Source organism: Centropristis striata, chromosome 24 (genome assembly GCF_030273125.1).
Source record: "Centropristis striata isolate RG_2023a ecotype Rhode Island chromosome 24, C.striata_1.0, whole genome shotgun sequence".
Taxonomy (NCBI): domain Eukaryota; kingdom Metazoa; phylum Chordata; class Actinopteri; order Perciformes; family Serranidae; genus Centropristis; species Centropristis striata.
The window spans coordinates 17,307,955-17,328,956 of record NC_081540.1 but is presented as its reverse complement, the minus strand read 5'-3'; the positions used below and the strand labels follow the sequence as shown (position 1 = coordinate 17,328,956).

The window sequence follows — 21,002 nt, the reverse complement described above, 5'->3', positions numbered from 1 at the left end:
CTGCTATGCGATATGTTTCGGAGCACTAACTATGGGTCTACCCAATGGTGTAGTCTACGCGATACGCAGGCATACGCCGTATACCCACTGGAAAAGGGAAGTGATTTGCGTATATCCAGTGGTTTATTCTGCGTGATGCGCCGGTATACGCCCTATACTAGTTTTGATGTTTTTTCTTCATATATCCAGTTGATGCGCGAGCATAAGTAACACCATCATTTTGTGACAGTTTTCACATGTTGATTAATGCTACCTATACATCAGAATACTTGAAAAGATTTGGAAAGACTCCTGGAAGACTATCAGCTCACACCTGCTTACATCTAAAGACAAGTGTTGAGAGTTTTAGTCACAGCCTAGTCTCAGACTGAGATTCTACAAAGACTGAATCTTTCAGGGTCACTATTTACAAGACTACAATTAGATTCTTTTAGCATTTTTTACCTACCATGCAATTTTTTCCTCATCATGCTCTAAGTAAAAACTGTAAAAAAAAAAAAAAATGGAGGAGAAGCAGCTTTTGTCTCCAGCTGCTCTAGTGTGTGCAGTGGTTTGTGTTGGAAAAAAAACAACAATAAAAAGCAGAGAAGACGCCACAAAATGCCCCTCACAAAGCTGAAAAGGGGTTTCGGTTTTTCTGACATGAAAAGTTGACTATTTTACAGTAAACAAAATAGATATAAGGAAGAATAAAGGAAAGGGAAATTTATAAATTAATTCATGATATACATTTATGCCCTATTTAATTATGTGTTTAATTGAATAGTTATATTTATCAGCTCTTTCAACTCTCATTTAGTTAATCATACATTAATTATCGATTATTTATTACTTATTTATGTATAGGCCTACATTTAATACATTTTAATTGTAGTCTAGTCGTAATTTCTTGAACCCAGAAATGTTGAGTACCCTAAAGTTTTATTGCAGAAATGTCATCTATAGGCCTAATGGATGGAATTTAACTTGGTTGCTAAAAGTTGCACTTTGGGCAATTTGCATAATTAGCATAATAAGACAATAAAGTAAAGACACCACAGGTGAATAGGGTAAAAAAAATTAAATAATAGATATCACCATGAAACTTTCTCAGTTGATTACTTATGTTAAGAGGAGAAAAAAATGTATTGCATGTTTTTTGTATTTTAATGTTTACATATGCAAATGAGGCCATAACTCATCAAATATGCGCTCATTTGCATACAGACATAATCTGATCGTTTGATAAAGTCATGCTCAAAATATTTTTTCCAAGAGTCAACATGTATACTTGGGGGTCTGAGTTGAGTCTGAGTTGGTGAAAACCTTTAGGGAACCTGGTCAGGAGGCAGTGTTGACCTATGGACGGACGGATTAAGAAATGAAGTGCCCCATGCAAAATAACTATATAACAGCATGCACACACACACACAAGAACTATATACAAGAATTATATACACCATGCAAAATAACTATATACAGCATGCACATACACACAAACCCACAATAACTGTATACAAGAACTAGATACTACATGCAAAATAACTATATAACAGCATGCACACGTACACAAATGCACAATAACTATATACAAGAATTATATACTACATGTAAAATAACTATATACAGCATGCACATACACACAAACCCATAAGAACTATATACAGCAAAAGACAGAACTTTATACAGCATGCACACAGACACAGACACACAATAACTATATACAAGAACTGCAAACAGCATGCGCGCACACACACACACACACACACATACTGTAAAATAACTATATATAGTATGCAAACGCACACACAGATATACTAAACAACAACCACACAATCCCACTCAATAGCCTTCACCATCTTGATCATTTCTTTCCTCAATCCCTTCAGTCTCATCATCTTCTTGGTCTTTATTTGTATGTATTGTGAATGGGTTGCAGCAGCAGACCTCACCCCTTCACACTTGCAGTAGTCAGTGCAACTGAGACTTGCAGCATGGCAGCTGCAGTTTCCTTTGCTGCAGACCTTCAATGTGCTGCAGCTACAGCTGGTGACATCAGGTAGATTTACTGGAGCCACTGCCTGGATGGCAAGAACGGCCATGACAGCCCCTTCATTAGCAACCTCCCACCCAAACGTTGTGATGTCTCTGGCCTCTGCAGGAGGCTCTCTGACCTGCAGCCTTCCACAACATGACCTGAAGATGAGCATGCAGTATGTTCAAGCATCAGGTTGGCATCAGTTGGAGGAAGTTTTTTCACTTTAGGAGGCTTTTTGCTGCGACTGTAGATCAGGTAGCGAGTGATATTCATCCACTTGGCCTTCTTCTGCCCATACAGTGCGACAAAGAACTCCGTCCCAGTATCTTTTAGGTCACTATGAGTGGCATCAGGTTCCCCAAGCACTGTATTGAGACCAGGAATGGTATTTCCTAGGAGTAAAGCCTCCTAAAGCGAAAAAAACAAACCAGCCAGATGAAAATGAAGCTTCTCTAGATGTCCCCTAGAAGGAGCCCGACGCTACCATAACGCCAACCGGTAGGTGAAATTAGCATAGCAGGTGATTGTTGGTGTATTTAAATATATTGTATCGTTTCTCAGTACATTCACTACCATCCGCTGGTTTCACGCTGCTTTAATTGTGAACAATTAGGCTACTGTGGGCCGTAGCCAACACCAAAACCAGCAAACTAAATTCTGTCATTGTCATGAACTGACCAACTTTTAGCTCGGCTCTCTCACCTGCCGGCTCTCAGGACATCCCCAGTTCCCGCCCATCTCCAAACAACCCGTTGTCATGGGAAAGACAATGACTGACAGGCTTTTCGAGAAGCCCCTGGCTGCAGTCCGCAGATCGGGGAGTGGCTCAACGTGGGCGGAGTTAAACGTTTAACTCCGCCTACTTGCCCCCCATGAACCGCTGGAGAAGAAGAAGAGCGTTTGAGAGAGAAGAAGAAGCAATACAGTTCAAATGGAGGTAAGCTAGGTTTTTTATTTTGTTTTAACGTGCTACTTTGCAATGTTTGTGACAGACAAGGAAGGAAGTAGCATCATTTTATTTAAAATAAGTTATGCTCTGTATGTATTTGCATATACATACACAGAGTTATGAGCTTTGTTATTAGTTATTAGCTTTTGCTAACTATCTTACTGCACGTCTGGACTGGTAATCTGTTATACCGAGCATTTTCCCGGTAGGCCGACATACTTTTGGGCGGGAGGGGAGAAAATATTATGCAGAGTTTTCACGTGCATTTCATGAATATAAACCTGGACTTCAAATCTCCTTTTCTGAGTTTTATATTCATATTTATATCCGATTTATTTGTCAGAGTTTTGTTACGTTTTTGTGATAGTTATTACATGCTAAGTATCAAGCCTAAAGTAAAGCAGGTTTAACAAATCAGTAAATGCTGTGATTTAGGCAGTGTCAGACACCAAACAGGACGAGGACCACAAGAGCGTCACGTTAAACAGTTTATTGAAGGATTTGGGGAAAGGGAGTGTATGGGTGTGTGTCCAGAGCTGTGAGGCGTCTCACTGAGATGGCGGGGTGGGTTCCAGATCACACTCGATGATTGTCCGGAGTCACAGGGCAGAAGATGAAAGAAGATGATATAACAACCTGGGCAGTCTCTCTAGCAGATGGCAGCTTCAGGAGGGGAATGAAGTGCGCCATCTTGCTGAACCGGTCAACCACAGTGAGAATGACAGTCATTCCATCCGATGGGGGCAGGCCTGTTACAAAGTCCAGGGAGACGTGGGACCAGGGTCGTGTGGGCACAGGCAGAGGCTGGAGTAATCCAGCGGGTGGCTGGTTGGAGGATTTGTTCTGGTTGCAGGTGAGGCAAGCACGGACAAATTCTCTGACATCCCTTCTCAAGGAAGGCCACCAGAAGCGCTGGGCAAGGAGATGGCAGGTGCGGGCTGAACCCGGGTGGCAGGCAAGGCGGGAGTTGTGTCCCCACTGTATGACCCGGGATCTCAAGTTCTCAGGGACGAAGAGACGGCCATCAGGGCATGCACTGGTGCCGGGATGGTCACGGAGAGCCTCTTGAACCTCTTCCTCGACATCCCAGGTCAAAGCAGCTATGATACAGGGATCAGGCAGGATGGGTGCAGGTTCCTGGGAAGGGGCGTCATCCTTCTGGAACTGGCGGGAGAGAGCATCCGGCTTGGTATTACGTGAACCTGGGCGGTATGACAGGGTGAAGTTGAATCTGGTGAAAAACAAGGCCCAGCGGGATTGTCTGGAGTTGAGGCGCTTGGCAGTGCGGATGTATTCGAGGTTTTTGTGATCTGTCCAGACCAGGAACGGGACCGTGGACCCCTCCAGCCAGTGACGCCACTCCTCCAGGGCAAGCTTGACGGCCAAAAGCTCACGGTTACCAATGTCATAATTGCGCTCTGCAGGCAAAAGCCGGCGGGAAAAGAATGCACAGGGGTGCAATTTGTTGTCCTCCACTGCCCGTTGAGAAAGTACGGCCCCGACTCCCATGTCCGAGGCATCCACCTCGACGACGAACTGTCGGTCTGCATCCGGCATCAGGAGGATGGGTGCCGTGGTGAAGCGGGCCTTGAGGGTCTGAAAGGCTTTGTTAGCCTCTGGGGTCCAGACAAAGGGGTGTTTGATACTGGTCAGAGTGGTGAGGGGAGCGGCGACGGTGCTGTAGTTCCGGATGAACTTCCTGTAGAAATTGGCAAAGCCAAGGAACTGTTGCAACTTCTTCCTATTCTCCGGAACTGGCCAGGAAGTAACTGCCGAGACCTTTGCGGGGTCCATCTGGATATTTCCCTCAGCCACGATGTATCCCAGGAATGACACAGACTGAACATGGAACTCGCACTTCTCTGCTTTGACATAGAGGGAGTTCTCCAGGAGGCGACGGAGGACCAGTTGGACATGACGAGTGTGTTCAGACAGAGTTCTGGAGAAAATCAAGATGTCGTCCAGGTACACGAAGACGAACTTATTCAGCATGTCCCGCAGCACATCATTCACCAGAGCCTGGAATACCGCTGGTGCGTTGGTGAGGGCAAATGGCATTACCAGGTACTCGTAGTGGCCGGTGTGGGTGTTGAATGCTGTTTTCCACTCGTCGCCTTCTCGTATGCGCACTAGGTGGTACGCATTACGAAGGTCCAGTTTCGTGAAAATAGTGGATCCCTGGAGCAGCTCAAAAGCAGAGGTGAGTAAGGGCAGAGGATACCAGTTCTTCACTGTGACGTCGTTCAGACCTCGGTAATCAATGCAGGGCCGAAGAGAACCGTCTTTCTTTCCCACAAAGAAGAACCCGGCACCAGCAGGAGAAGAAGACGGGCGGATGATTCCAGCTGCTAGGGAGTCCCTGATGTAATCCTCCATGGCCTTTCTTTCTGGAGGAGACAGTGAGTAGAGGTGACCCTTAGGTGGAGCAGATCCAGGGAGAAGGTCAATGGCGCAGTCGTACGGACGGTGTGGGGGCAGAGATGTAGCTTTGGTCTTGTTGAACACTTGCCGGAGGCCATGGTAGCATTCAGGAACATTAGAAATGTCAGGGGCAGTGCTGGGGGGTATTGAGCTGGTGGGCAGCGAGGCAGCACGCAAACAGGTCAGGTGGCAGTCATCTCCCCACTCTTTGACAGTTCCGGAGGCCCAGTCGAGGTGAGGATTGTGGAGACGGAGCCATGGGTGGCCCAGGATTAGGGGTTGGCCCGGGGAGCAGAGTAGGTGGAAGCAGATGGTCTCTTGGTGGTTGCCTGACACTAACATTGAGATGGGGGCTGTGATGCTGGTAACTGTGCCAAGTATGTGACCGTCCAGGGCCCGGGCTGGAACGGGAGCGGCCAAGCGGTGGCTTTCCAAGCCCAGCTGACGAGCAAGTTCTGTGTCCATAATGTTTGCTTCTGCGCCAGAGTCTACCAGGGCTGCCAGAGTGTGGGTTGTATCAGACAGGTAAAGACAGACTTGGATCAGGGTTTTATGATTGATGGAGGACTGAATGTTCATTGAGCTCAGCCGGATTCCTCCTACATCTGGTGAGCTCCGGCTTTTGCTGGACAGGTGGCGACTCGATGCCCATCACCGCCACAGTACAGACACAGGTTAGAGGTGATGCGTCGCTGCCGCTCTGCAGGGGTTAGGGAGGCGCGGCCGATTTCCATCAGTTCAGGCTGGTCCGGCTGGTAAGATGGTGGGGCAGGAGAAGACGGGAGAGCAGTCGGGCTGCTCCGTGTGCTGGTGGATGGACTGTTGCGCCCTCTCTCTCGACGACGGGCCTGGATCCTGCGGTTGATGCGGACAGCCAGAGCAATGGCTTCGTCGAGGGTGGAGGGTTGATCATGGGAAACCAACTCATCCTTTATGTAGTCCGCCAGGCTGTGGAGGAACGCATCCACCAACGCCTCCACGTTCCAGGAGCTCCGACTTGCCACTGTTCGAAAATCGATGGAGTAATCCGCCACGGTCCTTCTGCCTTGGCGAATACTCATCAGGGTCTGTGATGCCTCAGCTGTTGTGGATCCCAAGTCGAAGACCTTGAGCATCTCCCCGGCGAACAGGTTGAAGGTAGCACATGCAGGGGTCTGGCGCTCGAACTCAGCCGTTCCCCACAGTCGAGCCAGTCCCGTCAGGTGTGTGATCACATAACCTACTTTAGCCCCTTCAGTGGCAAAGGTTCGGGGTTGCAGGCTAAACTGGACACGGCAGCTCGTCAGGAATGCCCGTACCTGAGTTGGGTCACCGTTGAACCGCTCTGGATTGCCAATCTTGGGTTCTGGGGATACAGCAACAGCGGCGGCAGTGACCAGGGCAGATGCCTCGGGAGCTGGGCCGGTGGGCAGACTGGCTGAAGCTGACGGAGGAGTAAGGTTGGTGAGAAGTTGAATAACCATGGCAAGTTGTTGTTGCTGCTGCTGAATCTGTTGCTGTTGCTGCTGGAACTGCTGTTGCTGTTGATGGCCGACCTGGAGCAGGGAGGCAATGTCATCAGTCATGCGGTTAACCTCTCTCTCTGTGTGTTCCAGGCGCTGCATGGCAGTGGGTTGTTCAGGTTCGTCGGGTTCCATGCTGGGTGGGACGTGCGCTGGGTCCATGTTTGGTCAGATCGTAGAGCAGCAGCAATTAGTGCTGTTAACAGGGCAGAGAGAGAAAGCTCATGACAGGCAGATTTAAAAAGATGCCATTCACAGACATTAGCCTATCATCTGAGTAATCTGCAGGAAAGATCAACTGATGTTTAATTACTGAAATATTGTCTTGTGGATGTCTAATTGCTGTGCCTTTTATGTCTATTCTTTTCCCTTCTGATATATAGAGACACATAAGTATACTCTTGGATGGTGATACACCAACCGTTACGAAATGCACCAACAGTGAACTTTTCCACTGTCCATTCTGTAAATACGTGGGTGCAAAACATATGGTTGACAACCATATAAAAGGCCATTCCTCCGTAAAACACAAAGGTGCTTATCTTTCATATTACACAAATTAATTAATTAATTAATTAATTAGTATTTTTTCACAAGTATGAATCTTGTTCTCTTCATTCCTCTCTTTCACAATTCACAATTCTCAAGTGTGGCTTAAGTTGTCGCCCGACAACACATTTTCATTGCTGCTATTGTGCAACAACAATTATAAATAGATTGCACTTAATAAGGCATTTACAAATACACAAGGAGGAGGAGAATGCTGCAGCCCCCAAAGAAACAACAAAGGCCCCTGCACAGCCCTCTGTGGCCCCCACGCAGCAGTCTGTGGCCCCTGCACTGCACTCAGTGGCCCCCGTGCAGCAGTCTGTGGCCCACGTGCAGCACTCTGTGACCCCTGCACAGCACCCATTAGCCCCTGCACAGCATCCAGAGGCCCCCACACAGCACCCAATGGCTCCCGCTCAGCATCCAGAGGCCCCTGCGCAGCACCCATTGACCCCCGCACAGTATTCCGATGCCACTAAAGAATCTGGTCAACAAAAGAAGTTCACTTGTCCTCATTGCAAGGTGAAGTTAAACAAAAAAAACTTCAAAACACACTGCAAGAGAAAGCATACCCAACACTTGGAGACAGTGTCGAAGGACAGATTTTTGGCCTGTCAGTGTGTCGATAGTAAACATGGTGTGTTTGCAGTTGAGAAATCTTTTTGTGGTCCAGCAACACCCATACATGTGATCAAGAATACTTGGGGGCCAACACAGAAGATCATGTGTGAGGTCGACCAATGTCGTCTGAATGCTGACTTTGCTCGAAGGAACGGGATGTTGCCTTTCGAGTGCCACCACTTACAATCTTTATTGTATTGCCCACGCACTGACGGTCAAAGCGTGACACTAACAGAAGAGGCCTTGGAAACAATGGTGGACAATAAATGGTTTGGTGAGGAGCGTAAAGCCAGCCTCTTGCGTTGGCAACAAAAAGCTGATGCAGAGAGTGTGCCTCTGTCTGTGCACCTGACTGTGGGTGGTCCACCATCCAAATTTCATATCTCTGTTTATGAAACAAAGGTAACCTATTATAGTAGGTTGGTAAGAGTGACTGTGTCATATGACACAAAGCAAAACAACTGGCATTGTCCCTGCTCTAAACCGAGACAGTCTTGCATACACAAAGCTGTTGCTAAATGGCATCTGTTTGTCACAAAGAGGGAGCTGTTTAGGAAGGTGAAGAGCACAGAGGCAGAGACAGTCAATCCAACCCAGACCACCACAGATCAAAATGTAAGTGAGTCTAAAGAGGACAGTTATCCACCAGATGACAGACGAATTGCAAGGATGCTTAATTACCTCCTCACCAACAAAAAGCTCCCTGCAGATTTACCCCAGGCTCTCATAGAGCAGTCGAGAGAGGAAAAAACAAAGGACAGCTTTCCTAAGCACCTTATCCCTAAAGAAACAAAGTGTGTAGAATGTGAATCCACACTTTGTGAACAACAACTAATAACATCAAAAGGCAAGATCCTGACGAGCACAGGTGTAGTTGAAGGTTGGTACCATCACAGGTCTTTCTATGATACTGTGTTCTTATCAGTTAGTTGTTTACATCATTTATATGTACATGAAAAATAGAAAACCTAGTTCTACTAATTTCAAATAACATGCAAGCAATAACCATGATCTTTGGTTGGACTGTGTTTTTAGGAATATCAACATACAGGAAATCATGCCTGAACTGTGGCATGATTTACAGATACCAGGAGTGGGAGGAGGGTATCCACAACTTTGATGACCACATCATCCTGTCTCTGCACTTATGCCTGATGGTCAGGAATGCACTACAGGTGAGAGCATATAAGTCAATAAATAATAATAATAAATAATAATAAAATATATTTATAAATATATAAAACAAATGGTGATTGAAGATGCAACTCTAACAAAATATATAATTTACATTTTGAACTTTTATAACAAGGGAATACTCCTGTTTCTCATCATTTTCCAGACCCATACAGCTATCAGCAAGGTGATAGAAATTATAGAGACAACAGAGAAGGTGTCCTTTCCAAACAAGGGGAGAGTTCTTCAGTCATACCTTCATTTTGAGGCCCTTACCAACCATGACTACACTTATAGTTTTGTGTCATGTGGATACAGCCCTGCAGTTGTTGTGATGGATCTTCACAAGAAAGGCGTCTTCAATATGCCAGGTGAGTTTGATAAGCTGTTATTTCACATATTTTAGCTTCATTGTTTGTATAGCAACTCATCTCTCTGAATTTTAGTAAGTGTAACATCATATTAACCATGCCCTTGAATAACTTGTGTTCACAGTGTTTTTAGTAATTGAGCTATGAAAAACAAACTATTGTTTTAACAGTGAGTGAAATCCCAAGTCCACCTGATGATTACGATGGTCATGTGGACATAAACAACTTCTGGGACACTGTGGCCACAGAAATGATCAGTCGTGGATTAATTCCATGTAAGTCCTGTCAAAAGACAGAACAGCTTAAGAACAGTTAGAGAGAGAGAGTAAAGTATATTAATGTGTGTTTAATTTTGTGATAATAGCTAATGCTAATAACATTTGTTCACAAGGGTGGTCGGAAGAACCCTTTTGTTGTGCCCCCGAGTTACCACAACTGGGACCCCTGGATTGGCCCACACACCCGGAGGTCAAATTCTGTGTTAAACACAGAATTTGAAAAAATGCAAAGCCCGACAATGACAAATGATGGGGATGATGAAAACCTCGACGATGACAAAATTAATGAGGAGAGGCTCACAGATGAGCTTTTGAACTTGAAGGTGAATTAGTTGATGAAATATGCAAAATCCACTTCTTTGTGCTAACAAAAAATTATATCTATGCTTTATTAACAATATTGTAGGGGTATCTGCTTCAGATACACATTGCCTCCAGCAGGGGTACCAAAATATTTAGAGGTAAAGCTAATTTAGATCAATTTTGCTATCAGAAATTGACTAAATTTATATTTAATACTTTAAATGAATTAAAGTTACTCAGGGGCACCACCTATTCACTTAGGAATAGGAAAAGATAGCAAATCATAGTTAATCAGTCTCATAAAGTTAACAAATTATCAATTTGGAACATTGATTATTAATTATGAATATAATTATAATCGAATTACCTTATTAATATTTAGTAACGGTTGAAGGAATTTTGAGTTCTTCTCATAGCAGAGGTTTAGCAAATCATTCATTCATGTGCAACATTAAAGGGAGAAGCATATTAATCCAAAAACATATTTATTCTAAATAAAACAAAGCAAACAGAACACACAATAACTAATCTAAAAGACTATTTACAGTGGAAATGTGAGTGAGGAAAAAAAATGTGTAACAAAATGGCTACCGAAAGGCGGTCATTTAAATAAATCAAAATGGCGGAAGCCCTTTTGTTCTTGAAGAACAATAGACCATGCGGTCTTGAAGGTCTATGTGTTGTTGGAAGCCAGATTAAAAGTATATTTCATGTGGATTAGTGTGTGAGCAAATCAAATGAGTTATAGTTAGTTTACATGTACAACTTGAGATATGTAGAGCAACATTAATCATACAACTTCAAGTGATCTAACTACACAAAATATCCCAACAAATATACTTAAACACACAACGGATCAACACCATTGATTAAAGCTTAACAAACTTGTTCTTGCTTACTAACTGCCCAGTACTGTACCACAGAGTCCAGAGTTGAAAGGGAAAGCAGAAATCCTTTTGGAGAAGAATCTGGTTCCTGGTTGGGTTTTGATGGTTGTAGCGCTGGTTGCTGTTGGCTCCAGAAGCTTGGTGAGGGTCTCTGTGATTATGTCCAGTATAGATCACAGGCAGGAAACTTAGAAGCGTGGTGGTGGGCCCACTTGGTTTGGGTTTTCACCGGCCTTCCCTTAGAGCTGGAGACAGAGGGAAGATGTCTGATCTTCCTCCTGGAAGATCAGACCAGGACAGCAGGCATGCTGTTCCTCAGGGAGTTGAGAAGAGAAGAGAGAGCAGGGATGGCTGCACAAGACTTTTGTGTCCCAACCTGGAAGTTGTATTTCCTGTTGGTATCAGCCAATGAGACGCCTTTAGGTATCTCCAGATACCTGTGGGGGGTGGGGGTCGTTTGTCTTTGTTTGGAGGGGGACAAAGAACGACCTCCATCTTGAAGCATGGAGAGAATTTGTTGACAATTCTCACTGAATTCAGTCTTTAATCCAAATGAATCTTCTGGAGTAGCTGTGAGCCCTACAATATCAACTTAATTGCATTTTCACAACAGGTAGGGGAGGTCAGGGCACTGTGCAAACAGTGTGGTGTCGATGACAAAGGGTCCAAGGTGGACCTTGTCATGAGACTGTCGGAGAAAATGTCCAATAGAGTCACCTACAACAAGGTCTTTGAGAAGGTGTGGGGTACCTCTGGTAAGTGAAATGATATGAAATGTTGAAGATAATTCCACTGTTGTGTTAAAGAAATTACACTATAATTATGTAGTTATGTAGGTTAGCAATACATGCTCCTAATGTCAGTTATTATTGTTTTTTTCTGTTGTTTTACAGGGGGTTGGGCAGTTATCACCTGTCCATGTGGGGTTGTGTATTCCGTTAAGTTCAACCTAAGAGCAGAGAGTCCACGTGACTTTGTGGATCTCTTGCTGTCCTGGAAACACTTCCCCAACATGTCGGTGTATGATTATGCCAGGGGGCTGGCACTGCATGCCAACCGCAGGCAGCCAGGAATCTTTCCCTGTTTTCAAGGAAGGTTACTGGATCCCACCCCACAAAAATGTTAAGCAGGCCTCAGAGGGCAAGGTTCAGGTCAACATGCCTTGGCTGAAATTTCTGAAGATGCCAGCTGACAAAGATGGTCACCCTCTCACTGGGTCCTCACAACGTTTTGCTTTAAACGATGTGTTCCACCAGGGCAACAGTAAAGACCAGAGGGAGGTTCTGAGAAGGCTGGAGCTTGTGCCTGAGCTTGCTGGTCTCATTAACAGCCAATGTGTGGAGCAGCTGTTTTCGGGGATGAGAAAGAACAATTATTTTTTGAATGTCACAACCCCGTCAACACACATATTTCTACAAAGAAATATACTCCATTATTATAACATGGCAAGGAACCAAAAAATGAGACGTCAGTACAGCAAGATTGTTCCTCCAGATGTTGCTATGCAGTGTGACAGCCATGGAAGGGTAGTCTTAGGTATGCTATTGAATGTTTATGCACATTTGTTGTCTTCATCTACTTTAAACAATAATGTATGTAACATTTTTTTCTATAGCTCATTCCCCATCAGCTGGAATGCCATCTGGTAAAGAACAAGAGTGTCAAGAGTGTGAGTCACTGCTCTATTTTACATGTCATTCAAAGGAGAAATGTGACAGTTCACACTTAATTTTTATTTTTCTGTTGTTGCTTTTTTCACTAGTAAATGATGACAGTGAGCAGAGACCTGATGGAGACTTCACTAGTCTCCACAAGTTGTCGGCACACAGAGCATGCTGGGGACAGGAACTCCAAGACAGCCAGGAACAACTGGTAAAGTCAACCATTGTGCCACTGTGGTTATCTATGAATGTCATTTATATAATCACATACATGTAGAAAGACTTTGTTTTCTTGCACTAGCTGTCTCAGGTCTTGGATGAGACCAAAAGTCCCACTCAGCACTTTGCTATGGTCAATAACATCATCCTGACCCGCTTTGACTTTTGGAGTCTGGGTTTGGATCACGACATTGATAGAATGGTAGGCTTAGAGAATGTGCTGAGCTGATATGGTTTATGTTATATTGTTCAAAATCTTTTGATAATTTGTGTTTATGTGTTCTACTAGATCCTGAACTGTTGTCTCAAAGTGATTGAGAAGGTAGCGTAGCTCTTGTGAAATATTTAATTATTTAATTTTTAATTTTTAATTTTAACTGGTTTGATAATTTTTGGTTTGGTTTGATAATTTTTCTTTTAAGTTTTTGAGGTTTTTCATCGTTTTCCTGTGGTCTTTTGTAATATTATTTTTAACATTATTGGTTGTTCTACAGGTTCTCCAAGTGTTAAGGTCTGCTGTAATGACATTTTTTATTTGAGCGGATAGGGTTTCAAACTGCGGCTCCCATGTAGACGGGGTTGTAAATGGTGTGTGGGGATATTGTGTATTAAACATTTTAAACAGATGCTTAATATTGATTTGTAATGTTGTGTTTGATTAATTTAGGCAATAAAGGTATTTGGTTAAAACTAGGGAAAGATTATGTTATGAGTTAAAATAAGTATGTTGATTATGTTGACTTCCATTCGTAGGAAGTGAAGCTCTGACATATGTCACATAGAACATTACATATTTACATACATAATGTTCAATATGTAGTTATATTAAGTTTACCCATCCATCCACCCTGACCTGCTGCTGATGTAGACTTTGCTGCTGTTTAAATCGCTGCAGCCACCCAGCAATAAACATAAATAATAATATATTAAGCTCTCTGTAGAAACAACATATGTGCCTGTTTTTAAGAGGACAGTCTCATATTATACAGCAGTGAGTTCTTTAAAGCTGTAGAGCACTGCTGTGTGTCGTCACTGTGGGAGGACAGCCTATTATAGTATTTATTGCTCTAAATCATTTCTTTGATTCTGATCTACATGTTTTGATCAGTGAATGCAGCTGCTCCCTCATTCAGTCTTTACTTAGTGCTGTAGTCATTTCGTGGCTGAGTCAGAAATCTTTGCAATAATGCTGCTTTCAATCTTTATGGCTAAAAATCCACAGCTTAAACATTTGAAATACCAAAACATTTGACATTTAAAATGGAAATGCTTAAAAAACTGAAATTTCTATTCGAGTATATGTAAGCTGAAGTGTTAGCATTAAAAGAACCTAAGACCTATACTACTATTCTGCCCTTTGTTGTCTTCTTTATATGGGTGTTGTGTTTAATTGATTGATTTATCTTTCCTCAGTAGAGGATATAAAATAGTCCACAAGTCCACTTTTTAGAGATAGCAGGAAGAGACGATATAAAAACCCTCCCTCCTTATCAACATTGCAGTGTCACTCTGTCCAGAGCCACATAAGCAGGTAAGGATTTTCTGTTATGGCTGTCCTCAGATGTGGTATTACCGTAATTTTCGGACTATAAGCCGCGCCTTTCCCCCCATTTTTCGATTCTGCGGCTTATATAACGGTGCGGCTAATCTATGGATTTTTACAGCTAACGGCCACTAGGTTACCTCCTAAATCTATGGATTTTACAGGTTACAGTCCACCAACTTTAACTCTATGGGCTCTATGACCGGTCCGCGAGGAGCGACGGGCTCCAGCAGGAAAAGCTGGAGGCAGGTGTACGTACCAGATCGGCTCGGGGTCCTTCATATACTTTTAAGCTATTTTTCACTTGTCTTTGTGTATTTGTGTCGAAAACTACTTAATTTGTCGGAGTCGCCGTGCCGTAATCAGCGGCAGACGAAGGACCCCGAGCCAATCTGGCAGGGCGAAAGAGTGAAACAGGTAGCGCGCAAAAGTAAAAGTGAAACCGAGAGTGGAACGAGAGACAGAACGAGAGACAGAACGAGAGCAAGACCGACATTACGAGAGCGAGATAGTTTGTGCAAAGGAAGTATTCATGCACAAACCGTAATTATGGAAAACAACCGTAGAAATGCATATGATGCAGCTTTTAAGTTAAAGACAGTCAATCTGGCTGTAAAAGAAGCTTCCTCAAGCAGCCATCTCTTTCCCAACAATCCCCTCTGTGCACGAACCCTTACATATGGTAATTAAACATTAAAACACCTGCGGCTTATAGTCCAGTGCGGCTTATATATGTACACATCATTCAATTTAGCTGCTGCGGCTTATACTCCGGTGCGCCTTATAGTGCGGAAAGTACGGTAATATTTATATATGACAGTGATTTGGATTTATTTAGTTTAGTTAACCCGTAGTTTAATAATTTGTGTGTTCAGTACCAAATCCAAATCAGTTCAAGTTAAAAGTAAATAATTTAAATGAAATACATTCTCCTCATGCTTGTTTAGTGAATTGGAGTTACTTTTATGGAGGACAATTAATGTTACAATTAAACTTGGATTGATTTAATATCTGTCGATTTCATTATTTTGTTCACTATAGCGCTTTTTCCCTCTCCATCTTTTGTCTTTTGAATATTTACTGAACTTAGAAGTAAAACCTTTGTTTAAATTTAGTACGCTTTGACTTTATGTGTTGTTCTACCATGCTCTGGGTGAATACTCAGTTCTGATTGCAAGGTGTCTATAATTTCCTGACAATAGTTAGAATTATACAAAACAATAAATTTCAGTTATTTCCAACACTGAGTGTAGTCCTTTAATGCCTCAACCTCAGCACACCACAGTCTCCTTCAGCATCTGAGCATCTAATTTTTTATGTGATAAATATAAAATAAATGTACAAATTTAATATAAGATTAAATGTGCATATGTACTTAATGCAATTTAAGAAAATAAACATTCTCTGTTTTCTAATTAGATCAGAATCAATTAAGTTAACTGATGGTAACATTTGATTTTAGGAAATAAAAACATACTTTCTTTAGATTCTATGAATTACTGCATATTAACATGTAAATGTTTTACGTTGCAGCTATGGGAGGTAAGTACGTCTTGACCTGTCACACTTTCTCCTTCTTGTGAGATGTTCCAAATATTTAAAAGTTCATGGAGAACAAGTTTTAAAATAGAGCTTTGTCTCACTGATGTCAACATATGTTATATGTTCTTCAGTATTTCTCAGTCAGCCATGGAGGGCTCTACCAAAGTGAGTATGAGCACACATAAAGTCAGTGTGGTGCCACTGTGGCTTCAATCACAATGTTCCTACTGTGCAGTCAAAACAATACAGTATAGACAATACAGTATGCAGTATTTTAATGTAATATTGTTCTGTCATGTAACAGGGACAAGCAGGAAGACCTCACTTTTGTGAAAAACTACCAACCTCGAAACAAAGGAGCAAACCATCTCAGGATTCTGCTATATGGACCAGTCGGTGCTGGCAAGTCCAGTTTCATCAACTCTGTGGACAGTATCTTACAAGGCAGAATTACCGGTCGAGCTGAAACAGATGCAATCTCTGGGAACAGCTTCACCAAAAATGTATGAATACCTGTTTATCATCAGACAAAAATATTCAGCAAAACTTTAAATTCTTAAAGAACTGCATGCAGTTAAAAACTCATCAAAACCTTAATTAAAGTGAGTAAAATAGCAGAAAGAATTGATGACAACATTTATTCAGTTTCTATGATAATCTACAGTTAAACAAAAATCTGCATTGGGAGTATCTTAAACCAAGCTCAGAGCTGCTGAAAGAAAATGGCATGTAGAAGTCCTACTACATGTCTTTCTGTATCTCAGCTGGGTGGCACTGAATCAGTTGCTAGCACCTAATTTTCTGGCTTTACACCCCTCTCTGAGAGTGAGGTTTCCAAACTGTTGACATGTAGCCGTCCTACTACATGCTCGTTGGACCCTATACCAACAAACCTTCTTCAGTCCATTAGCCCAACCATCACACCAGCTGTCACATCTGATTAACGCCTCACTGTCCTCCGGCACTTTTCCCACTGCATTCAAAGCAGCTCGGGTAATACCTCCACTCAAGAAACCCTCTCTCAACCCTGCTGAAGTCAAGAACTATTGTCCTGTCTCACTTCTTCCATTTTTATCCAAAACTATTGAACGGGCGGTCGCTAAGCAACTTTCAGAATTCCTCCTACAGAACAATCTTCTTGATCCAAATCAATCTGGTTTCAAAAGCGGTCACTCAACTGAAACTGCTCTGTTGTCTGTGACAGAAGCCTTAAAAGAAGCAGGAACAGCAGCAATGTCCTCAGTTCTCATTCTGCTTGACTTGTCAGCTGCGTTTGACACAGTTAACCATGGCATCCTCCTCTCTACTCTCTCTAAAATGGGCATCTCTGGCTTGGCTCTGTCCTGGTTTGATTCCTACCTCAAAGGACGCTCATTCAGTGTATCCTGGCATGGACAGTTGTCTAATTTGTATTGCCCCTCCACAGGGGTTCCCCAGGGCTCAGTGCTGGGACCCCTGCTATTTGCTATCTACACCACCTCTCTGGGTCTGGTTATCCACTCACATGGCTTTCCCTATCACTGCTATGCAGATGACACTTAGCTCAATCTGTCATTTCCTCCTGATGACCCATCGGTCTCTGCTCGCGTCTCTGACTGCCTCTCTGACATAGCCACTTGGATGAAGGCACATCACCTCCAGCTGAACCTTTCAAAAACTGAACTGCTGGTCCTCCCTGCTAAACCCACAATACACCACAACATCAACATCAAAATTGACTCCCTGTGTCTTGCCCCCACCAGGGTGGTGAGAAACTTAGGTGTGATGATTGATGACCAACTCACCTTTTCCAGTCATGTCGCCTCAGTTACCCGGTCATGCCGCTTTGCACTTTACAACATCAGAAAAATCAGACCTTACCTAACTCAACATGCCACTCAACTCTTGACACAAGCTGTTGTCATCTCAAAACTTGACTACTGTAACGCCCTCCTGACAGGCCTGCCAGCCTGCACAATAAAACCGCTTCAGATGATCCAGAACGCGGCGGCGCGCCTGGTCTACAACCAGCCAAAAAGGTCACATGTCACACCGCTGCTCATTGAGCTCCACTGGCTACCTGTTGCAGCCCGCATCAAATTCAAATCTCTATTGCTGGCCTACAAAGTTGTCTCCGGTACTGCTCCTACCTACCTGAACGCCCTGATTCAGGCATATGCTACCTCACGACTGTTGCGCTCTTCCAATGAGCGGCGCCTGGCTCTGCCCCCCGTTGGTCCAAGGCAATCCAGACTCTTTGCACTTCTTGTTCCCCACTGGTGGAACACACTACCAGTTCCTACTAGAGCAGGGCGTCCCTCTCTACCTTTAAAAAAAACTCCTGAAGACCAGCTCTTCAGAGAGCATCTTCTTTCCTAGCACCACACAATAATTCTACTCCTTAAAGAATTGTCACTAGCACTTATTGATGCACTAATTATTATTGCACTATACCTTGATTGTTTGCTTTTATTCTTCCTGTAAGTTGCTTTGGATAAAAGCATCTGCTAAATGACCAAATGTAAATGTTAAATGGACGTAGAAATTATATTAGATTCAAGTAATGTATGAAGTACATTCTAATCCTTGTAAACCCTCTGAACTGTATTTTTTTTTAAATTCACATTAAACTCTGGGTGTGGCTAGGAAATATTTTCTAGGGTTTAATCTGATGCCACCATGGATAAATTTAAAGAACTGGATAACTGATTGAAAGATGGGGCCCATTGTGTGAAAGTTGCTGACCAAGTGAATAAACCACAAGGATTTTTAGATATTTGTTGGTGTAAGAGTTGTCTTTGTATCTGGGATTTACTAATGATGTAAGTAATTGTGCCCTCTGTTTTACAGTACACAATTTACAAATTCGATAAAGGTCCAGACGACTATTATAATTTTGTTTTCAATGACATCATGGGCTTTGAGAACAATGCCAACACTGGTGTTCTTGTGGAAGACATCAAACTGGCCCTGAAAGGACATGTGGAAGACGATTACAAGGTAAAACTCTGACATCATTGAAAGGTGCCCTGTTTTCTTTATGGATTCAGGGTATTGTGTATCTCTGAAGTATAAACTGATGAAATGAATGTATTTCCCTCCTCTTACTGCTGCAGTAAGCAGTTTTCTTCTCTCCTGCCTTTGCATTGCTGCATTTCTGATGCAGTACTGCCACCTATAGACACTACGCCACACTAATTATAATTAGTACAGATTATTATTATAACAAGTAGGAAAAATATAATTTGTCAGTATTTCCATTGCTTTCTAGTTCTCTCCCAGCCAGAAACTGAAGGAGGGTGATGGAGGTTACAGGTCATCTCCCACTCTGGGCGACAAAGTTCACGTTCTGGTTTCTGTGATTCCTGCCAACAAAGTACCTTTAATAAAAGAAGACAAATTTGTGGAGAAGATGAGAGAAGTCAGACTCGCAGCAAGTGACATGGGTATGAGCAGACATCACAGTGGTTATTACTCTATGTAGATTAATGATGTCATATTGTTTTTCATGAGCAGCAAAATAAAAGATTGTAATACTGATTAGGTTTCTGTCTTGACAGGAATTCCCCAACTGGCTATTCTCACCAAAGTGGATGAAGCCTGTCCTGAAACCAGGAAAAATATAACAAATGCCTATTACAGCAAGTACCTGAAGGAACAGGTAGATTTTTTACTGGTGATTTTTTATTTTTTTAGAATTATGTCGGAATTCGATTCCCAATTTAAATTTTCTGTTTTAATGCACAAAAATCTTCTCAGGTCGCCCTGTAACTGATCAACTGAAAATGCTTTTACTTTAAAACTCAGGTCGACACATTCAGCTTGTTGCTGGGTATTCCACAGAGCTCCATCTTCCTCGTGAAGAACTATGGTCCAGATCCAATCGTGGATGATGACAAGAATCCGCTGATACTCAGCGCACTGAGACAGATGATCACATTTGGAGAAGACTTCCTCAACCACCTGTAGACCTGCATTCTGCTGAAGAAGACTGTGTACGATCAAAGCTTGAAAACACACCAGCTTCCTTTAAAAAAAAAAAAAAAATATATATATATATATATATCATATAAAATCAGGGAAAGCAGCATTTCATCGTATAAGGCTTCATTCCAATATATATGTATCCTTCTCATCACAAAGTCTTTGTTCGTGATAAAAAAAAAATCACTGATTAAGTTTTCAAGGAAAATAAACCTGTGATTCTTTAGCATAATTAAAAATACAATATCCAGTGTGGTTTAAGTTTTAATTTAAGAAAGCAAACACTTTCACTTCACACTTTACTGATATTGTGGTGCAAAAGTGAGTTTGTGAGTATACTACACTTAAATTGATAGATTTTTGTTAAACAAGTCTTTATCTTGGTGTCTAAAATATGTTTCGCACATATGTAATGTTAACAACTGGGTCAATTATTAGCTCCATCCATGGACACTCCCACAACATTGTTAAATAAACTAGTAAAACTTATTAGATTAACTGAGGGAAGCAATAAGATGGAAGTAAGATTCTTAAAACCAGAAGTTAGATAGCTATTTACTTCCACATTCAATAATAAGCTGGATGATACATCTCAGATTCTAAAAAGTTGTGACACTGTGTAAAACGATGATAAGAACAGATTGCATCAAATTCAGAAATACCCACAGGATTTCCTAAATGAGCCCCCCTTCTTACAGGAAATTAAAACAACCTAAATGTAACAGCAGCAGTTTTAAACACATGCTTAATGTTGATTTGTAATGTTGTGTTTGGTCAATGTAGCCAATAAATCTACTTGTTTAAAATTAGGAAAAGATCATGTTTGTAAAATAAGTATGTTGATTATGTTTGTAACTACTTCCTGGTCAGTCATTGAGTCCACACTTCATACTGATGTTAATAAAGTGCATTTAGTCTTCTGAACATGTAAATGGACATCTTCATTGAACACCGTGAAAACTAAAAATGAGGAGATGAAAAATCTCAATGAATATTTGCAGAC

At 42.3% G+C, this 21,002-nt stretch overlaps 1 protein-coding gene and 1 pseudogene across 1 annotated transcript; both read left to right on the top strand.

Moving 5' to 3' along the window:
• The first annotated feature begins 6,913 nt into the window (after window positions 1-6,913).
• On the top strand, window positions 6,914-13,568 carry LOC131962597 (uncharacterized; annotated as a pseudogene).
• Window positions 13,569-16,108: 2,540 nt separating this feature from the next.
• LOC131963073 (interferon-induced protein 44-like) lies at window positions 16,109-20,011 on the top strand. The gene is made up of 6 exons (XM_059328211.1): window positions 16,109-16,201; window positions 16,341-16,539; window positions 18,866-19,015; window positions 19,287-19,461; window positions 19,576-19,676; window positions 19,823-20,011. The coding sequence occupies exons 1-6, from the start codon at window positions 16,140-16,142 to the stop codon at window positions 19,982-19,984; spliced, it is 849 nt and encodes a 282-aa protein (XP_059184194.1). The 5' UTR covers window positions 16,109-16,139; the 3' UTR covers window positions 19,985-20,011.
• Window positions 20,012-21,002: the final 991 nt, after the last annotated feature.

Excerpts from the sequence above, each read along its gene's own strand:
- LOC131963073 (XM_059328211.1), top strand. The coding sequence starts at position 16,140 with ATGTCAACATATGTTATATGTTCTTCAGTATTTCTCAGTCAGCCATGG. Across the intron at positions 19,016-19,286 it reads ATGTGGAAGACGATTACAAG|TTCTCTCCCAGCCAGAAACT; the intron begins GTAAAACTCTGA and ends ATTGCTTTCTAG. Across the intron at positions 19,677-19,822 it reads GCAAGTACCTGAAGGAACAG|GTCGACACATTCAGCTTGTT; the intron begins GTAGATTTTTTA and ends TTTAAAACTCAG.